The sequence below is a fragment of the Betta splendens genome, chromosome 14 (assembly GCF_900634795.4).
Source record: "Betta splendens chromosome 14, fBetSpl5.4, whole genome shotgun sequence".
NCBI classification, from domain to species: domain Eukaryota; kingdom Metazoa; phylum Chordata; class Actinopteri; order Anabantiformes; family Osphronemidae; genus Betta; species Betta splendens.
Window position 1 is genome coordinate 53,591 of NC_040894.2, and position 18,479 is coordinate 72,069.

An 18,479-nucleotide genomic window follows, 5' to 3' on the forward strand; every position below is an offset into this window, starting at 1 on the left:
ATTTTACTTGTAAATTTAGCCAGGAAGCGTGCATAATTTCAACGTCCCAATTTGCAAGCATGGTAAAGCCTCACTAAGTCTATAGGTACAAAATAGGTTACGCACAGACAAATCTGGTTACGCATGCACGCATCTGGTTACACACAGCGATCAGTTTACGCATGCACAGATCGGTTTACATACGCACAAATCTATTCTGACTCTAATTTGACTCTATGTTGTTGGTTTAAAGAAAGTGAAGTGTGCATTTAATGAAACTGAGTGTATTAAAACGAAGTCTGTGAAGGTCAGAGTGACTCGAGCCAGCTATAACTATCATCAGCTTTATCACAAATAAAAGTAGTAAATAAAGAAGGTTTCTGCCACCAGAACCTGAATTGGGATTTGGGTCCACAGAAAACGAGCTTGGTAACTAAATGCTCTGCCATTTAGAAATTCTAGGAATCACAAAAGATTCTCTGAAACTGCGGTCAGAGAATGATGAATGAATGTATAAATCTATTTCATCAAAGCATCATGTTGAGCCTGTCTGGAATCAAAGCTATAACCTCACAGCATCTAAAATATTATCATAGAGGTGGCAGGAGCGGCCATGAGACATGTCCAGCAGTAAATACGACCAGGACAAAACGCAATGAAACTCTCTCTCTCTCTCTCTCTCTCTATGAAGCGTACTTTGTGTTGCATTTCAAACAACAGGTGGCGCTGACAGTCTACTTGATGGAATCGACGAAGAAGCGCGTCGTTGTCGCGGATGTGACGTCAGAGCTTGTGCGCCACCTGACTAATAGGTCAGTCAAAACATCCTCTGATTTAACGTTTAAATGTTTTAATCTACGTAAAGCCGCCGGACCGATGATGTCAGGTTGTTATGTGACTTAGTATCAGGCACTATTGTAACATTATGAAGAATGCTCTGTTAGCGGTTAGCTGTTTATGTACACAGCTTCTGCTGGGCTAATGTGAGTAAAATTTTAGAATCTCGTTAGGAAACCCGCTGATTTATTATTGCGTCTGGGAGGTCCTAAATGGTCTGCAGCTACAAAACCTAAACTGATGTAAGGAGGTAAAATGAGTACTTCAGAAAATCCGTCGCCAGTGAACAGGAAGTTCGGATTTTGTCTTAACATGGTCCAGTTGTAGCAGATTATTTGATTGCTTAATTAATGTTTGTAGTTCTTTATTCCATTTAATATGAATCAATACGAGATTATACACAGAACATCTTTACAGAAACTGCTTTATCTGAACCTCCTCAGATTCTGATTCTGGATGGGTTCGACGTTTTTCGTTGCAAGATCTTTATGATGAGCAGCCAAGGACAAGCACAGAAACCCCTTGTTCAGGATGAAAAGGAGGAGGAGGACTTCTATGACTGCCTTGAGACTCCAGATCTCAGGGAGGATAAGACCCAACAGGAAGCAGGTGGGTCACAGGACTTTCATACTAAAACTGAGACACTACATCAGGAGGAGCTGGGCGGCGGGCCACATGATGGGGAGCAGGGCGACGGGCAGCAGCAGGAGGAGGAGCTGGGCGGCGGGCCACAGGAGGGCGAGCAGGGCGACGCCCAGCAGGAGGTTTCAGATCTGAAGCATGACAACAGTGAGGGTGTGCAATTTGATGATGACTACCTGAGGGAAGTGGAGAAAGATCTAACAGAGGAGGAGAAGGAGGTAACATCTAAGCCACAGTCCGTGAAAAAAAGCTCTCGGATTGTAATCAGGCTCTTCTGGATTTTAAGTTGTTTTTCTGTTTCAGAGTCGACGGCAGCAGAGCTTAACTATGAAGGAAGAGGGAAACCAACAATTTAAAGCTGGAGGTCTGTTTCTGAACCAGTACTTTCTGGGCAGTCAGTTGATAAACAAGTATATAAATTGAACCAGGTTATAACTGTGTTTTCTGTAGATTGGTTGGAGGCAGAGTGCAGATACACAGAGGCCCTGGGGTTATGTCCACTGTGTTTCAACAGAGAGAGAGCTGTGCTGTTTTCCAACAGAGCTGCTGCAAGACACCACCTGGTAACAGCATTCTAACAAGCCATTAAGTCATTCCACCTTTTATTCTAGTTAGCAGGATACAAACACTGTTTTTCAGGACCTGAAGGATCAAGCAATCTCTGACTGCACCAGAGGTGAGTGATGGCATCATCTTTTACCTGTGGTTGTCATAGAGATAGACCTAGGTATTGATGTTTGCCTGTGGATGTCATAGCGATAGAGCTGAATTCAGACTACCTGCGGGCATTGCTGAGGCGAGCGGAGCTTTACGAGCAGACAGACAAGCTGGATGAAGCTCTGGAAGACTACAAGCGGGTTCTCGAACGGGACCCTAACCAGGCCAGTGCCAGGCAGGCTTGCATGGTGAGCTTACACAGGGAATAGATGATGGGCTGCTAATGTTTCGGTGTAATACACTGAACAAAAAAAAAACTGTCACTAAAAACAGATACAGCTTCTGGAAATCAGCCTGGTACTCATCTCCTGTCCGAATTGACACGTTCTCACTTACTTTGTACTTGTATCTTCTAGAGGTTACCTCAGCAGATTCAGGAGAGGAATGAAAAGCTGAAGGAGGAGATGATAAGTACGTAGCGCACCCAAATGCACCAGACCGTCAAACAGATGAGTCTTACCAGTTCTTACTCTGGTTACTTCCATTAAGTTCTTGACATTTAATACAGTTATTACCACAACCTAATAATTAACATTTAAATAGAAAGATTTGCTAGATTTGTCATCACAAAACAAATTATGTGTTGGTAATTGCTAATAATCACAGGGTCACACCTGATATTGTCCTTTCATTCCAATTATTGACCTCTGACCCTGCAGGCAAACTAAAGGACTTGGGTAACATGTTCCTGAGGCCATTCGGACTTTCCACAAACAACTTTCAGGTGAACCAGGACCAGGAAACTGGATCTTATTCAATCAATTTTGTGCAGAACCCCAACAACAGATGACATTGCCACGATGATACCAGAGTTGACAGTAATGTCGGTCAACTTTTTTTTGTAAAAGTATAATAAAAGTATCATTTGTTTCCTGTATGGGTTGATGAAGTACATTTCTTAGATGCTGAAAGCAATCTTTTTTTAACTTTTATAGAATACATACTAAATTATTAGTTTGTTTCCTTCATCTCCAGCATAAAATAAACAGTAGTACTACACAATTACTTCAATAATTCTCTCTCTCCACATACAGACTTCACTAATAGTACTTCTGTACTAGATGTACTGCCAACAATAAAAACAAACATCAATGTGTGTATAACCACAAAGTACCTACTGTTGTAGCGCCTGAGTAAATTTATGTATATTCTAAACAGGACAGAAGGTTTTCTTGTGTTTTAAGTAGATTATTTTTATGCCAATATTTTTGCTTTTTACTGCTGGTTTCTACTTCAGCATAAGTGGATGGATCTTTCAAATAGAACCTGGAGTAAAAACAACGAATAAAATATGAATCATTCCATCTCCTTTTAAATTAGGCTTTAATGATCATTACAACGCAGACTGATTGTGGATCAGTGAGCTCTCCGAGACAGCAGCATCTCTCTAATGTTGTCTTCTGCTTCTTTCACACTGCGTTCAAGGTAAACCTTTTTTTGCTGTAAAGAACAAACACAGTCAGAGCAGTGTCACACCTGATGGGTAGCAACACAGCTGTGTGTGTTCTAGAAAAAAATAATGTATTTGTACCTCAAGCTCTTTGATTTTTTCATCTGCTGTTTTCTGTTTGTCCATCAGCTGATTACTGATCTCCTCCTTTGACTGCAGGATGAACCTTAAATACAAAAACATGTTTTTGCTTTCAGTGCTTTCACACAAGTGGTGGTCAGTGGTCCTTCCCATGGCTGTAACCAAACAACTAACTGGTGGGATTATTTTTATAGATATTTTTTGTACTGCTAGTGAGACAAAGCTCTGTGGGATCAATAAAGTACTGTTCTAACAGATACAATATGATCCAGTGAACTAGATCCCTTTGCACTGAGGACATTTTCTCTGGAGGGAGGAGGTGACAGACAGATAAACAGACATAGACTGACTTAATTGATTCCACAGAATTGTGGAGGATTGCAAGAAAAAGGAGCATAAAAATAACAGTAATAGTAAACCTAAACACTTGTAATGTATCCACCACCAAGAATCATATGTATTTGTTTAAACCTTACTACTATGTCTTTTTTAGTCCAACAACAATCTTCTCTCTAAATGAAACAAAAATCAGTTGCTTATGTCATTTTTCCTTTCTTTCTCTTTGGGGTTATCAGCCACTGGAAGCCCAACTTTAAGACACTTCACCACAGCTGGTAAAACAGTTTAGTTCATTCACACATAAGTGATGCTAGTTTTTCTATGCTGATACTAATGCTGAGTAGAAGGCAGGAAGAACCCCTCACCCACTGCGATGCAGGCGACTGTGTTTAGTTACAGATGATCCCTGATGAGGTGCAAATGGTTCTTCCGTGACTGAAAAAAAGTGAGTGTAGACGTGTTCGAAAGTGTTGCGCAAACAAAAGGATACTCACATGCGTCCGACTCCCTCGTAGAGTCGCGTATTGTCAGGGAGCGACGTGATCTCGGCGTGTGTAAGCTTAGCGTGTTTCTGAACACGGGTCAACTGATCAATCTGCAGGTCAGCCATCTTGACTTTCTGCTGCGTGTCAATCATCTTCACCTGTAACTCTGAGAAGGCCTACAAGCAGGAAGTATTACTCAGATTAACAGTTCTGACCTTTATTGGACCAGATCTATTGTGAAAAGCATGAGTTTTGTTTTGTCTGATTTAACACAGAATGGCCGTGACAATAAAGCTGCTCCAGTCTTATTTTATATTGATAACTCTTTTCTCTTAATTTACATGGCTTGCTGGCTCAGTTGGTAGAACGGTGGCTTGAGAAGCGGTTCTAGGTTCAAACCCACATGACCACCAAGTGTGTCCTTGAGTAAGACTCTTCACTCTAGCTCCTGGGGCACATTGCATGGCAGCCAACTGCTCCCACAGGGATGCAGTAGTCAAACACAAAGGAGTTAATCCACACATAATTAACCCAGGTCCTGGGTTAGTTGCGGGGACACTACACTACAATAACTCGTGTCAATAAACAGCTTACATTCAATATTAATATAAATGTGATAACGTGCCAATAAAGTGGCAACACAAAATTAGTTTCGATCATTGAATACTGAAGCCCCACTGTGCAAACAGTTAACGTCTCGTGCTAATACTGCAAATCTGAGTTTGATAGAGTCCAGGTTCGGAATGAAAACGATTATTTTGAGGACACCGATGCAAATGTAAAATCTGAATGCCGGTTTAGCCTAGTGCTAACGGGTACCACTGGTAGCCTACCACTGCCCTGTCCTGTTTTTTATACATATAATACTGTATTTATAGGCAGCGGGTCACGTAGTAAAGTGTAAACGGGACATGCGAACCGCACGTTTACCTTTTTGAGCTCTAGGTCTATAGGCGCTGACATCTTTGCTAACGCATGAAATGTGTGTCTTTCCTCTTGCCTTTCTTCTTCTTGTTAAATGGCAGCTTGCGGTGTGTAAGTTGCACACTACCGCCACCAACTAGGCTTTTCAATGGCGTTACTACATATTGTCTATATATTGGGGTAAAAAACTAAATAAATAATAATAATAATAATATTAAAAAAATATATTGTCCACTTTAATCCTCTCTCCTCGAGAAAACAAAAAATTGCTCTACTCCTGACATTCCCCACCCTTAGCCTCAATAAAACTAGTAGCTCTATCTTACAGATAGATCTGCGAGTTCAGAAAATCGATCAATTTCTTCCTTTGTCTACTATATAAAAGACAATATAATACCACATGCTCCAATATCTCACCCTCACTACACTCACACTGCCCTGTCTCATGTTTCCCCATCACCTTTAATGTGCCATTGAGTCCTATGTGCCCGAATCTCATTCGGCCCCAAATGTCATCCCTGGTCTTATTGCCACTACACCAAAATATCCTAACTACCTCCCTTTGAATCTTGTAATAAAACCTACCCTTTCCCCTTTATTCCAATCATCCTGCCATTTCATTTTTTATTTAACTTAACTAAATTCTTAATCTCTGCCTTGCTATACCTCATATTCACTTCAATGCTTTCTTTTCCCATAGCTTCCTTTGCAAGTTGGTCAGCAGCCTCGTTACCCTCCACCCCCTTATGAGCAGGTACCCAAATAGGCTTAACCACTGTCCCTATCATGTCCCTGATCTTAGTCAATGCATTTAACACCTCTATTACTATGTCTTGCCTTGAAGATGATGCTATATTTTTGATACTAATTAAGGAACTACTTGAGTCTGCTGCTATTAACACTTTTGAAGATTTGATGTCCTCTATCCATTATAACGCAAATAATATTACCACTATTTCTCCCATATAAACATTCAAGTTGTCTGTAATTCTTTTATTTGTCGCATAATTTTGTTCTAGAACAACAAAAGCAAACCCTACTTTGCCAGCTATTGTTCTTGATGTATCCGTATAAATTATAATATAATCACTATACTTTAACCCTATTTAGCTTATAACTCCATCATCCCCACTATATTTCTTTTTTCTCCTCTCCATCAGGCTCAAATCTACTTCTGTCTCTTCCCATTGCCATGGAGGTAGTTCAGAATAGGGCATTGTTGGACCTATGTCCCTCCTTCTTATATCTAATTCAATGATTACCTTATCTATAATCCACCCAAAACTCCTGATTTGTCTGACGTGGCATTAACAAACTTGTTGTAGGATGGTTTTGACTATGACCTCTTGATTCACCAAATTGGTGGCTATTAACTGTTGTCTTCTCAACTCTAGTGTCATTTTGTTCATCACAGATTCACAGTCTACATTCTTTCCATCCCTGAACGCCTGCAGTCGCTTGATCCCCACTATCTCTCCTCCTTTTATCGTCTTGTTTAGCTCTTCCAAATTATCTCCTACCGGGATGCCTTATAACCCCTCTGCTGCCTTGTATTTCCCCAACTATTTTCCGTTCCCTTTTTTCCTTTATTAATATATGATGAACTTTGAGTGCCCTGCTTCTCTGTTCATTATTAACACATTTAACCAACAGACTGCCATCGACCAATACTTTCGCCATTTCAACATCCCCTATTGCCTTTCTTATGTTGGTCGTTAGTGCTATTGGGCTTATTGCTCCAATATCATGTCCCTCCTTAAACTTGAATTGTTGATTTTGGTGTTTTCCATCCTAACTTTCTTTCACACTTCATGACACTCCTCATCGTCCTCCAAGCCTCGTTTTCCTGAGTGTACTGCCAGCTTAAATGGCTGTTTCTTCTTCCTAACTGCTCTCCGACTTAGGCAAGTCCATATCCTCTTCATCCGACACTCTACCACTTCTACTAGCCACTCTGAGCCATAATGCACAATATACAAAGATTCTGATTCTTATCTTTCCTCCGTTATTCAAAAATTCTGCCTTTAGTCTTCTTCCGTCTTCCTCAGGACCTCCTTTCCCAGCCAGCTTGCCTTTTTAACCTTTCTTCTTCTTCCTGGCTTTTTGTGGTGGTTTGCATCCTTTCTTAGTGAATTACAGCCACCTTCTGCTCAATTAATACTTATCTGTAACAAGTATTAATTACACACTATGCCCAGTATTATTGCTTAACACTTCATTATTTCACTGACTTGAGTCTGACCCTGTTACCACCCTTTGTGGCCTACATCTCTCAACCCATTTAAGGGCATATAATATTGCCCCTAATTTCCCTGTAAACATTGATAAGCCATCACTAATTCTTCTTACCTGCGCTAACTTAATCTCTGGTGCCACAAACGCCATCCCTACTTTACCACTTGTTGTCCAGCATGTATCTGTATATATTTTTATATACCTTCTGTAATTTATATCAATATAATTTTCCACCTTGTACTCTCTAATGCCGTCCTTGCCTTTTCTTTTTCTTCTTCATCTTCCTTCTTTAGTTTAATGGTGGTTTGCAAACTTGGTAGTGCATTATCCTCACATTCTGTTATGAGTTGAGTTGTGGAGTATGCATAAACAAACAAACAAAAAAAAGACGGGGGGAGGGGAACCTTGCATCATGCATCAGTTGGTCACTCTAAATTGCCCTTAGGTGTGAGGGCGTGTGTGAATGGTTGTTTGTGTCTGTGTTGCCCTGCGATGGGCTGGCGACCTGTCCAGGGTGTACCCTGCCTCTCGCCCATAGCTAGCTAGGATAGGACCCCAGGTATGGGATTTAGCGGTATCGAAAATAGATGGATGGGTTTCAGCAGCTGCTTGCACCCTGCACACACACACACACACATGCTGGCCTTAATGTGGAAATATGAGTGTGGCAGCGGAGCAGCACTGATGCTCAGGTCCGATGTTTCCAAGGCGGCTTCGGTGTTAAAATTGCACTTAATAATAAATAGACGACGTGCACCTACATTTGAGCTTTTCAGATCAATTAATCAATTACAGGTTTGTGGTCTTTTTAAAACAGGTGCCATTTTTCTACACACACACACACACACACACACACACACACACACACACACACACACACACACACACACACACACACAAACCAAACCTGTCCACCAACACAGCAGCATCACACATATTTAGAATGGACTAAATAAAACAATAAATAAACCATTAATCAAGGTGTGCAAATGGAAATGTAAAACTGGAATCTGTTCAACAAATAGGATTTAAACCATCCCACTGCTGTTCCTTTAATCCCGATTCTATGTTCTAGTGTCTGTAATAGAATGTTATGATCAATTATATCAAATGCAGCACTAAGATCCAACTGGACAAGGACAGAAACTAGACCATAGAAGATCATTAGTGACTCTAACCAGAGCTGTTTCTGTGCTATGATGTTTTCTAAATCCTGACTGAAAATCTTCGTACAGGTTATTCCCACTCAGGTAGTCAGATAATTGTTTAGCCACCATTTTTTCAAGAATCTTAGAAATAAACGGTAAATTTGAAATGGGCCTATAGTTGGCTAGTTCTCTATGGTCAAGGGTTGGTTTTTTCAATAGAGGTTTGACCACAGCCACCTTAAAAGCCTGTGGTGCATAGCCTAGATGTAAAGATTGGTTGATTTGATTTATTATGGAAGAGCTGATTGAAGGTAGAACTTCTTTGAGTAATCTGGTTGGGATAAAAGACAAGTGGACGACTTGAAATAATTGATTATTGAGGTTAACTCCATATGAGTTATGGGGAAGAAGCTATCTAGGTAAGACAGAGGATTTGGTATATTTAAAGTTGATGGATCTAGACAGTGCTTTCTGTCATTTGGAAGAAGTCACTGCTGAATGTTTTTTCTAATGGTGATAATTTTATTAGTAAAGCTATTGATAAAGTAAAACTATTGAATAAATTAAGTGAGGACATAAAAAATAGTAATATAATTGCTGTGTTTAAACACAAATATATAAAGGCATGTGTCCAAGATATAGGCAAGAACAGACCCATGATTAATTAATTAGATAGTGTTGGGAGTGTTGTCTGCATATTAACATTCTGTAATAATTCTTTACTATAATACTTTGTGATGTGTGTAAATAATACTCTATGTTTAGATTTTGACTACTGAAAAAGAATAAAGGCAAATCCGTACACAGGCTGAAGTACCAGGACTGGGGAAAACGATAACAGGACAGGCAAGAGCAGAATCGGTTGGACTTACTGAGATGCTGGAAAGCTGGCTAACAAAAGCATGGTAACAGAACGGACAATCTCGCCAGGAACGTGAGGAGAACAAAGGCAACAAAATCGGGTTGATTACAGATGGGCTGCAGCTGATGGACCGCAAGACTAGATAAGCAAAACCAGAACTAAGGCAGACAGGATAACAAAACAGGATGTATAAAAAAAAATGTGAAGCAGGAACTAAAACAGGTCAGAACTAAATCGGGAATAGCACAAAATAATATAGGAAATGGCAAATGACAGGAATGGCCACCTCTGGGCCATCAGGGACAGGAATGGCCTCCGCCGGGCCAACAGGGACAGGAACTAGAAACGAAGTCTGGCTTGACCAGGCAGTAGCTTGGCTTGACTGGGCAGACGCTTGAGCAAGACGTGGCTGAGCTGGAGCTTGGGCAAGATGTGGCTGAGATGGAGCTGGAGCTTGAGTGAGACATGGCTGAGCTGGAGTTGGAGCTTGACCTGGGCAATATGGCTGCTGCACTGGAGTGTGAACCGGCCGTGCTTGATGTGACAGAGCGACCGGTACAGCAGGAGACAGACGTGGCTGGGCGACAGGTTGCGGTTCTGTGACTGGAACAACAGCATGCTGTGGCTGCAGGGCTGGACGTGAAGGGAATTTTTTCATGATGCCCTTTGTGAGGGTGTCCTTTGTGCATGGGAACAAGCAGTAGAAAATGGATGGATGGATAAATCGATCGGGCTGATGGGATGGGTGCTGCGAGGCTCCTGTGCGGGTGACGGACTGGGGGGTGGCCCTCCCTTGGCACGGGGGCTTCTCCTGGTGGACTCCCTACAGACTGTGGGTCCTCTGGCTCCATTTTTATGGGCGGACCTTTCCTCTGGGGGAGCGGGGTGTTTGCCTCTAGCTCTCCGGGGGTGGAAGGCATGGACCCACCAGTGGTTGGTTTTGACCTCGGGTGTCATCTCTCTGGCTGATGTGGGGGGGTTCTGTGTGGGTGACTTGGGTTGCAACACCTTCTGAAACTGAAGGTATGTAGGCTCCCTGGGTACTAGGTTTCTTCGTCCTGCTTGATAGTTTGATAGTTTATTGTACAGAACGGATTAGGAAATACCTTATAAATGCAGGTATTATAATAAACCATTCCCTGGCCTCACATGTCACTGCTGTTTAATCTGTTTCATCAATCATTCGAACTTCACCTCATTTATTCACCAGTTGTTCATTGATTCTACTAAACATCCCTCATTTTGTCTGTAGTAATAAGCTGATCAATCTAACAACAAATTTAGAACTGTGGAGTTTTTCTGTGCACACATTTCCTTCCATCATTATATGAACAATTTTCCCTCTATCATTCCCAAATGAATCTTGACCTATTTTGTGTTTCAGTTGAGACTGAATCAATATCTGGCCTTCACTGTGGATCTAACTGTTTGAGCACATACAAAGTTTTACACATGCAGCTTTTTATTGCATTCATTCGATTTACATCATAATAAAATAATAATTTTCACAATTTCTGAGAAAAATCTAAAAAACATTAGTGGACAGACTATTCAGCGCTTCAGCCACTGTGTAGATCAGTTGGAACCATATCAGCAGATCTGCTTCCTCTTTTACTTCCTGCCTGCCTTAAGTCAACAGAAAGGTGCTTACTGTTTATCGTTTGTTTGTATCATGATCCCTGAGAGTTTAGAACTCTGATCAACTGATTGTGATTGTGAAGACTTCCAAGAACCTAATGAGTCTCTCTATTTATATTTCACAAATCTTGTTTGAATTAAGTCTGGTAAATAGTATGATAAAACAGAATATTGATCTCAGGTCAGTTCATTGTTTTCAGGTGGTTGTTCACCACTTCTGAACCACTCTCCTCCTCTTAATTCTCATAGCCAGTATCAGACTTCAACAGCTTGGGTAATGTGCTGACCTATCTCTGAACTGACATCTTACTGCACCTGACAGCATTAGCTGACAATGGAGCCATAGTAAGTACAGGTTGACTAAGAAAAGTTAGACTTTCTGTTTCCACAAAGACTACAGACCACCTGCAGGTGACAATTGCTCATTATAAATATAAACTCTTCAATTAAATAATTATTGATTATTCGTGTCCATTTAATGCCGTGCATAGCTTCTCAGCCAATCACAGCACACCATCCTGGCACTGACTGCACCCACAGCTTTTCACAGCAAAGGACCCTCAGGGTCAGCAGCTCTTCAGGGTGGTACTGCAGAGAGAGAAACAGGTTTAGAAGTCATGGAGCTGAATGGGTGTAAACATTATAAAGAACATCAAGCAGACATAACATTTTTGTCTATCATTTACAGCTACAGTAATATTTATCTATTTGTTTTCTGGTTTAGCATGTAGTTTTATAAACAAGGAAAATTATCTTAATGTCTGCAAATCAAATCAGTTTAATCGTCTGAACTTTGACACACATCCAGTTTTCAACTGCATTCCTCTCAGCTCATTTTCTAATTCCAGTATGGCCCACTTTAGCAGGTATAAATTAAATAAACACGTTCTTTAATTCAGAACATTTCACTCCTGTTTCTACTTGGTTTTCATGAGTGAGGGGTAAAACTAAAGTTTTCAGGAATGACCTGGAACTTATTACAGTGAGAAAGTCCCAGTATTTAATCAGTACCTGTAAGATTTTCCCACTCTAGTTTTCAGAAGTGTTTTACCCAAAATCAGCAACACACAAAATGTATAGTAATGACATTACAGTACTATGTCAGTATAAAGATCAAGAAGAAATCATTTGTAGAATCACAATCCTGGTTGTTTTGTTTGACCTGTTGTTGCTGATGTTTGATGTAAAAACAGCTCTGGGGACCCATTTACCCAACATCTGTTTGCAGGTGAGAAAATCTGAGTGTGAGGTTTGCTGCTAGAGTGCCACTGAGTAAAGCACTATCACTCCAACAGTAAAATCACCAGAAAAAAAGAAAAGTTCAAATGACGACGACGATTCAAAGACAAGTTTGACAGTTTATTAATAGGTTTAAAACATGAGGAAAAACATGTACACAGGTTGACTCAGAAGGATTCAGAATCTCTGATCTGCAAACAGACGGTAAAAAGAGTCTGAAACTGGAAAAACAAACAGCAGAGAGGAAAAATCCACCTTTACCACCACCACCACCAGAGAGCAGCTCTTCTGGCTAACAGTCAGTGTGTCCTACCTGTCTGTCTGTCTGTCTGTCTGTCTGTGTGCCTAAATGACGTTTGGGGTCCTAAACAGTCACCAGTAACTTTGTCTCCATGAAACATTCAGCTTCAGCTGTGGACACAGTTTGGACCCCCACCCTCAGTTTCAGGACCATGTCACACTTTACAGATATAGATGTATATGTTTCTTGTTGAAAAGTTCAGTCTGGATGTTTTCAACAAAATTTGGACAGAAAGTAATTCCCACTGCCGAAACAAACTTATCTACCTCATAACAGGTGAGAAACACCAGAATAAAGTGTGAATAAAAATGAAGTCTTTTGTTCCTATCTTTGTTCTTTGCAACTGAATTAGTGTTTTGTTTACATTGATAATGTACCAGTTGTTTGAGTCAATCATTAGGCAGAATCAAGCTCCTCAGGATTCCTGATCACTAGTCCTGTTTGTCCCGTTATTTATTTGGAAGTGGAAAAGTTGTTTCTTACTGATACCTGTAATTTGACACCTGCTGAGAGTGAGAAGGTCTGTAAAGACAAAGTTAAGCCCCACCCTCTTCTACTATCTCAACACTGAGAGGTAACATGAAGCCCTGCCCACTTCTCTCAATAGAAAAAAATGGGAAAAAGTAAGTTTTTCTGTCACGTCAGTCTTAGATAATACTGGTCCAGGGAGGGGAAGAGGCAGGCTCCTCCCACTTCCTGTTGGTAGGGACCAGTGAAGGGGCAGGGCATTAGTCTTATCAGACGCTACGTCTCAAACTGCGTGAGTAGCGCCCGGACTTCAGGCGTCAGCTGCTTAGCAGCACTGGCAGCCTCAGCAATGGCACGGCGATATGGCCCCTTTCTCTTTCTGTCGAAGCGGGACTGGAAAGTCTCCAGAAAGGGGGACAGCTGGGTTAGCGGAAGAAAGGAGGTGGTAGGGGAGCCGAACCAGGAGACTCGCGCTTCCTGTCGCACAGCCAGCCCCGTGTCACCACGCCGAGAGATGGTGATGCCAAGCACACGAGCCGGCCACCAGGGAAAGCCATATATCTTGGCCCAGACTATGTCACCAACGCAGACCGTTCGACCATCAGAAAGCGAGACCTTTGACACAGACTTGGAGAAGACTGAAGAGGGGGGGGGGGAGGAAGACTTACAACGCTTCTTCAGGTCACTGCCCTCCTCCTCCTCCTCCTCCTCATCTTGGGGGGGGGGACAGACAGGGGAGGACGAAGAAGGGGGGGCAGAAGAGGACAGAGAAGATGGCAGGTCTCCAGAAGGGGGGACATCAAACATCTCTGTGGAGCTACACTCTGAGGGAGGGGAGCAGTTCGTGGAGGAGGAGGGGCAGGGAGGCTCCATGACCTGGTCCTTTCCCACTCCCCCTAACTGATGTGCCACCCTCTCTTCAGGAGGGCAAACGTCCTGCATTTCTACGGCAACACTGACAACACAGAGCGAGGGGGGAATTTGGGTTGGTACCTGCTCCTCTGTAGGGCTGGGACTTACAGCAGGTTTGGGGGGTGACAAATGGGGACTATGTTTGGTAGGGGGGCAAGGGGCCTCATCAGTACGATACCTTTGGGGTTTGAGGCGCATCCTCGGGGGCAATGCTGAGTGAGTGCTGGCAGCCCCACTCAGGTGCTGCAGCCGCCGGGTAAAGTGGACCTTCTGGTTGTGGTTCTGCAGAGCTGCGGCACGGGTCATGGCCTTAGGATGGTCTGGGTTTCGGGTCTGAATCTGGCTCTGGTCTTTGGGACGTGGATGCGGCGGTTGTGAGCTTCGTGTTAAATTCTTAAGAACCTGTCGAGCTTTAGAACGATCAGCAGAACCTTTGGCCAGAACCTTTTTAGAGTTTAGCTTAAGTCGCAGGGGTGCAGATGAAGATGAGGATGGAGTAGTGGACCTAAGGCGGGAGGAAGATGATGTTGAAGACGATGTCACCCGTATTCCTGACGTTGAGCGGCGCTCAGCTCGTCCTCCCTTGTTGTCACTTTTTAGTCGTTTGAGCTCCAAGGACATTGGGCCCTCTGCTGGTCTCCGTCTCCGAGACACTTCCTCGCTCCTGAGGTCCAGTGGTCCCCGTCGGACTTCTCGATGGCCCCCTGATGACACCACACCTTTACACTTGTCGCAAAGCACCTGACGAGGGCGGAGTTTGATAGCATTCATAATAGATGTTGGCTCTTCACTGCGGTAGCGCCGCTTTGGGCGTTTGATCTTTCGTGGGGGAGGCTGAGGTAAGGTCTGGTTGTAGGTGTCCCTGATAAACAGAGGAGGGGGGTACGGTGCACCCTCCTGGAACAGCGGTGGCGGTTTAGAGGTCCAAGAGTGGCATGAGACAGCAGGGATGACAGACTCCTCCTCCTCCTGTTTGGTCAACAGGTTATTGGTGATCTCCCTTTGCAGAGACAACTGAGGTGGAGTCTGGTCATGCCGCTTAGGAAAAACTGTGATAGGGATTCCATATGGTCCAAATCTGGAAGACAGACAGGAACATTTAAAGTGGTGTGTTGATGAATCAGGCCTCCTAAACCACCCCCATGGCTTCTGTTAAAAACTGTGCTCTGAATCAGGTTTTGTTCCCTCAGTAACACCACACAAACAATTGTTGCAAGTAAAAAGGTTAAAATAGCTTTGGAAGATGCTATTAAAAACACGTAAAAACTATGTGTTGTTTTAATGTAATGAAATATGGATAAAGCTCAAAGAGGCAAACCTGTCCATAAGAATTAAATAAAAAGTAAATCTCTTCTATTTTCATATTCAGTGATCTGTACACACATCGAATTTAATGTTTTTAATTGACCAAATATTTCTGCATGACTGTCTGTTGCATGTCATATAAAACTAACATTAGTTCCTGATTGAAACATCTGCAGCTCAGAATGTCAGTCTAAACTTCAAAGCTTCCAGCCTGAGTTGGCCAACCTTTAGCAGTAAAAGAGACATTTGAACCACTCTTAGCTTCAAAACCTATTTGACTACTGAATTAAAGACTACACACTATACATAGAAAACTGCTGCTTTAATGAAATTAATTAACTACAGACAATCAGATATGACACCACAAATATATCAGGTCAAAGTCAAAATAAAATCTTATTCAATTATGTCTTGTTACTGTGATTTGAACTCCTACATCAATGCACACAGATGCAGGATGGGCAGATCTCAGTGAATCATATGTTCTTGTTTGTGAAATGCAGAAAACAAATCATTCAAGTTATATTCTTGAAAGCATCTCATTTTCTAAAAATAACTATTGTAATCAAAATCGTAACTTTTTTGCTTCCAACCTCTACTTGCCATGGAAGCCTTTGGACCTTATGACAGAAGTTCTATTACCCAAGACGAAGTCTACTGTACCTACCTACCTACCTACCTACAACTTCAGGATAAGCGTGTGGACTGCAGCCGTTGTTTGTCAGACTGACAAACCTGGACAGGTATCAAAACAAAATCCAGAAGCCACAACTCAACTTCCAGAAAAATCTAAGTGGATGACTGAGAAGCTTCACTTCCCTAAATTATATTAAACAGACTAAAGCAGTGGGGCTGCAGTCCAGTCGAGTCTGGGTGGTAATGACTTAATCAGACACAGGACCTTGAGACACAAGCCTATGGTTTGTTTAAGATCAACCACCGGTTCCCTCTTAGGCACTGTACCTTTCACAATATTCACCCTAGTCTTGCTTGTATGAACAGACTTTGGGAGTGGGAGTGTCTCAGGTGCTGAAACACACAGCTTCACAGCTTAGTCCTAGTTTCTCTTGTGTATTTTTTCCTGATCCAAAACCACCAAACGCTTGTGTATTTACACTATTTATCGGTTCCATTGTAGTGACTGTGCTAGTTACCCTGTGAAGGTGCCGGTATCGTGCATCTGTCTGAACACTGGACTCTGCCAACGACCATCATCATTGTATAAACCAAACCAGACATGGTTCTCAATTACTACTGACCCTTGACATCAGAATTAATGTTAGATTCTTTGTTCTGGTTCTAGAAACTGTCAGACCCAACAAACACCGTTTGTCTAAAAAGCAGGACACACAAGAACAAAACTAACGAATAAATTCGGAAGAAATCATTATTTACCGTTTAGATACATCCATCAGAACCCCAGAAAAAATCTTCTCCCCGACTCGGAACGACACCACCAACGCATCGTCGATAACGTGATCCAGCGAGACTCGGACCTCGGACCCTGGACTGAGATCATGAAAGGAGGTTAGAGGTAGCGGACCGAGACCAGGCTCTGGTGCAGGGTCTGGACGGGCCGAATCCTCTGCCGCGATTTTTTCGGCCATGGGTCGCCTCTTTGGAGACCGACAGGGAGGGATTGAATCCTGCAAGCAGCGGCCCGCTAGCTCCTCGGTCTCCGCAGTGTTTTTAGCATTCCCAGTATCCGGGTCAGCACTGTCCAAGCTGACCGAATCCGACAACCGGTCCGCAGTGTCCTCCAACATGGCGCCATCTACAGTCACAGGTCTCAGTTTCGGTTGGGGCAGAGCCGTATAGCCATATAGGTCTCGGCCAGCGGTCTCAGATCTGTCTGTGGTCACGTTTGTGGTGGGCTCTGCCGGTTCAAACAGCGACAATCCGGCCTCGGTGGCGGGCGGCGGAGCGGGGAAGGAGTGCAGAAAGACGGCAGAGGGCTGCGGGTCTGGCAAGATGCTGCAATACATGTTCCCACCGTTCTCTGGATCCACCGGTAGTCCGGGAGAGAACCGCTCCATGCTAGCCCGGTCCAATGAGAAATTGCCAGTCAGTTCGTCGTTGACGGTGGTTTCACAGAGTGCTTTTCCCGCGTCAGAATCCAGCTCCGGCCTGACATGGCGGCGCCCCTCTCCGTTTCCACTATTCTCCACCCGGGCGCCGAATAGTTCCGATTCGGACACAGATTCCGGTGACTCATCAGTTTCTAGTGGGGCTACTGATAGTCCTGAGTCAGCAGCAGGGCGTCCGTCGTCCGTCGCTGCGGTTGTTGCTGTTGTTGGAACTGCCGCAGCTCCAGCCTCTGCAGCCACAGCCGCCATTTTCCTCCGCTGTGCTACCGAGCAGCAGCACCTTACCCCGCCCTCCCTCAGCGCTGCTAGATGCGCCGGCGCACTGTCATTAAAGGAAGACCCTGTCAATCAAACATAACGTTTAGAGCGTCTCTTTTAATTGGCTGATTCCGTCAGAGGCCCTGAACGGCACCAGGGGCCATTTGCCTCTATTACAAAACCAAAACAATCTATAGACAATTATTAATGAGCGGATCACCTAAAGTCAGACAATAAGTAAGAAACTATTTGTTAATGATGATTAGGACACAGTGATGTTGAAGCATCAGCAAACCGTGAGACAATTAGGGTGATCAGAAAACGTGAAAACAGAAAACAGTTATAATAAACCCAGTTTTTGTTATGAACGGTTTTTGCATAATTCACAACAAATCGTGAGGCACTAAGGTTTAAAGAGTTAGGTTAAAAGGAAAATCCAACAGAGCAGGCTTCTTCTGATGTAACAGAGTTATGTCCGATGTGACTGACTGGCTTAAAAAATACACCTATCAGATTAGGACCAAAACAGATGAAGTGACAGAGGATTTTGCGTTTTGTACAAACTAAAATTC

General features: G+C 43.0%; 3 protein-coding genes across 7 annotated transcripts; 1 reads left to right on the forward strand and 2 right to left on the reverse strand.

Annotated features, from left to right (window-relative positions):
• Positions 1–649: 649 nt before the first annotated feature.
• Positions 650–3,052, forward strand: ttc1 (tetratricopeptide repeat domain 1). Of its 4 annotated transcripts, none has more exons than XM_029174285.3 (8): positions 650–791; positions 1,260–1,676; positions 1,762–1,822; positions 1,909–2,021; positions 2,098–2,134; positions 2,215–2,363; positions 2,532–2,586; positions 2,835–3,052. In XM_029174285.3, the coding sequence occupies exons 2-8, from the start codon at positions 1,305–1,307 to the stop codon at positions 2,963–2,965; spliced, it is 918 nt and encodes a 305-aa protein (XP_029030118.1). In that variant the 5' UTR covers positions 650–791; positions 1,260–1,304; the 3' UTR covers positions 2,966–3,052. The 4 variants fall into 4 exon arrangements, with proteins under 4 accessions (XP_029030118.1, XP_029030120.1, XP_029030121.1 ...); XM_029174287.3 differs by having other exon boundaries at positions 766–865; XM_029174288.3 differs by lacking the exon at positions 650–791 and adding an exon at positions 843–962.
• Positions 3,053–3,481: 429 nt separating this feature from the next.
• pfdn1 (prefoldin subunit 1) lies at positions 3,482–5,619 on the reverse strand. The gene is made up of 4 exons (XM_029174290.3): positions 5,461–5,619; positions 4,540–4,706; positions 3,707–3,791; positions 3,482–3,615 (listed from the first exon to the last, which is right to left on the reverse strand). The coding sequence occupies exons 1-4, from the start codon at positions 5,491–5,493 to the stop codon at positions 3,532–3,534; spliced, it is 369 nt and encodes a 122-aa protein (XP_029030123.1). The 5' UTR covers positions 5,494–5,619; the 3' UTR covers positions 3,482–3,531.
• A 5,524-nt stretch (positions 5,620–11,143) lies between these two features.
• On the reverse strand, positions 11,144–17,949 carry pwwp2a (PWWP domain containing 2A). 2 transcript variants are annotated; one of them, XM_041073739.2, is made up of 3 exons: positions 16,958–17,948; positions 14,014–15,335; positions 11,144–11,925 (listed from the first exon to the last, which is right to left on the reverse strand). In XM_041073739.2, exons 1-3 carry the CDS (start codon positions 17,896–17,898, stop codon positions 11,915–11,917), a joined length of 2,274 nt encoding a protein of 757 aa, XP_040929673.1. In that variant the 5' UTR covers positions 17,899–17,948; the 3' UTR covers positions 11,144–11,914. The 2 variants fall into 2 exon arrangements, with proteins under 2 accessions (XP_040929673.1, XP_029029748.1); XM_029173915.3 differs by lacking the exon at positions 11,144–11,925 and having other exon boundaries at positions 12,684–15,335; positions 16,958–17,949.
• Positions 17,950–18,479: the final 530 nt, after the last annotated feature.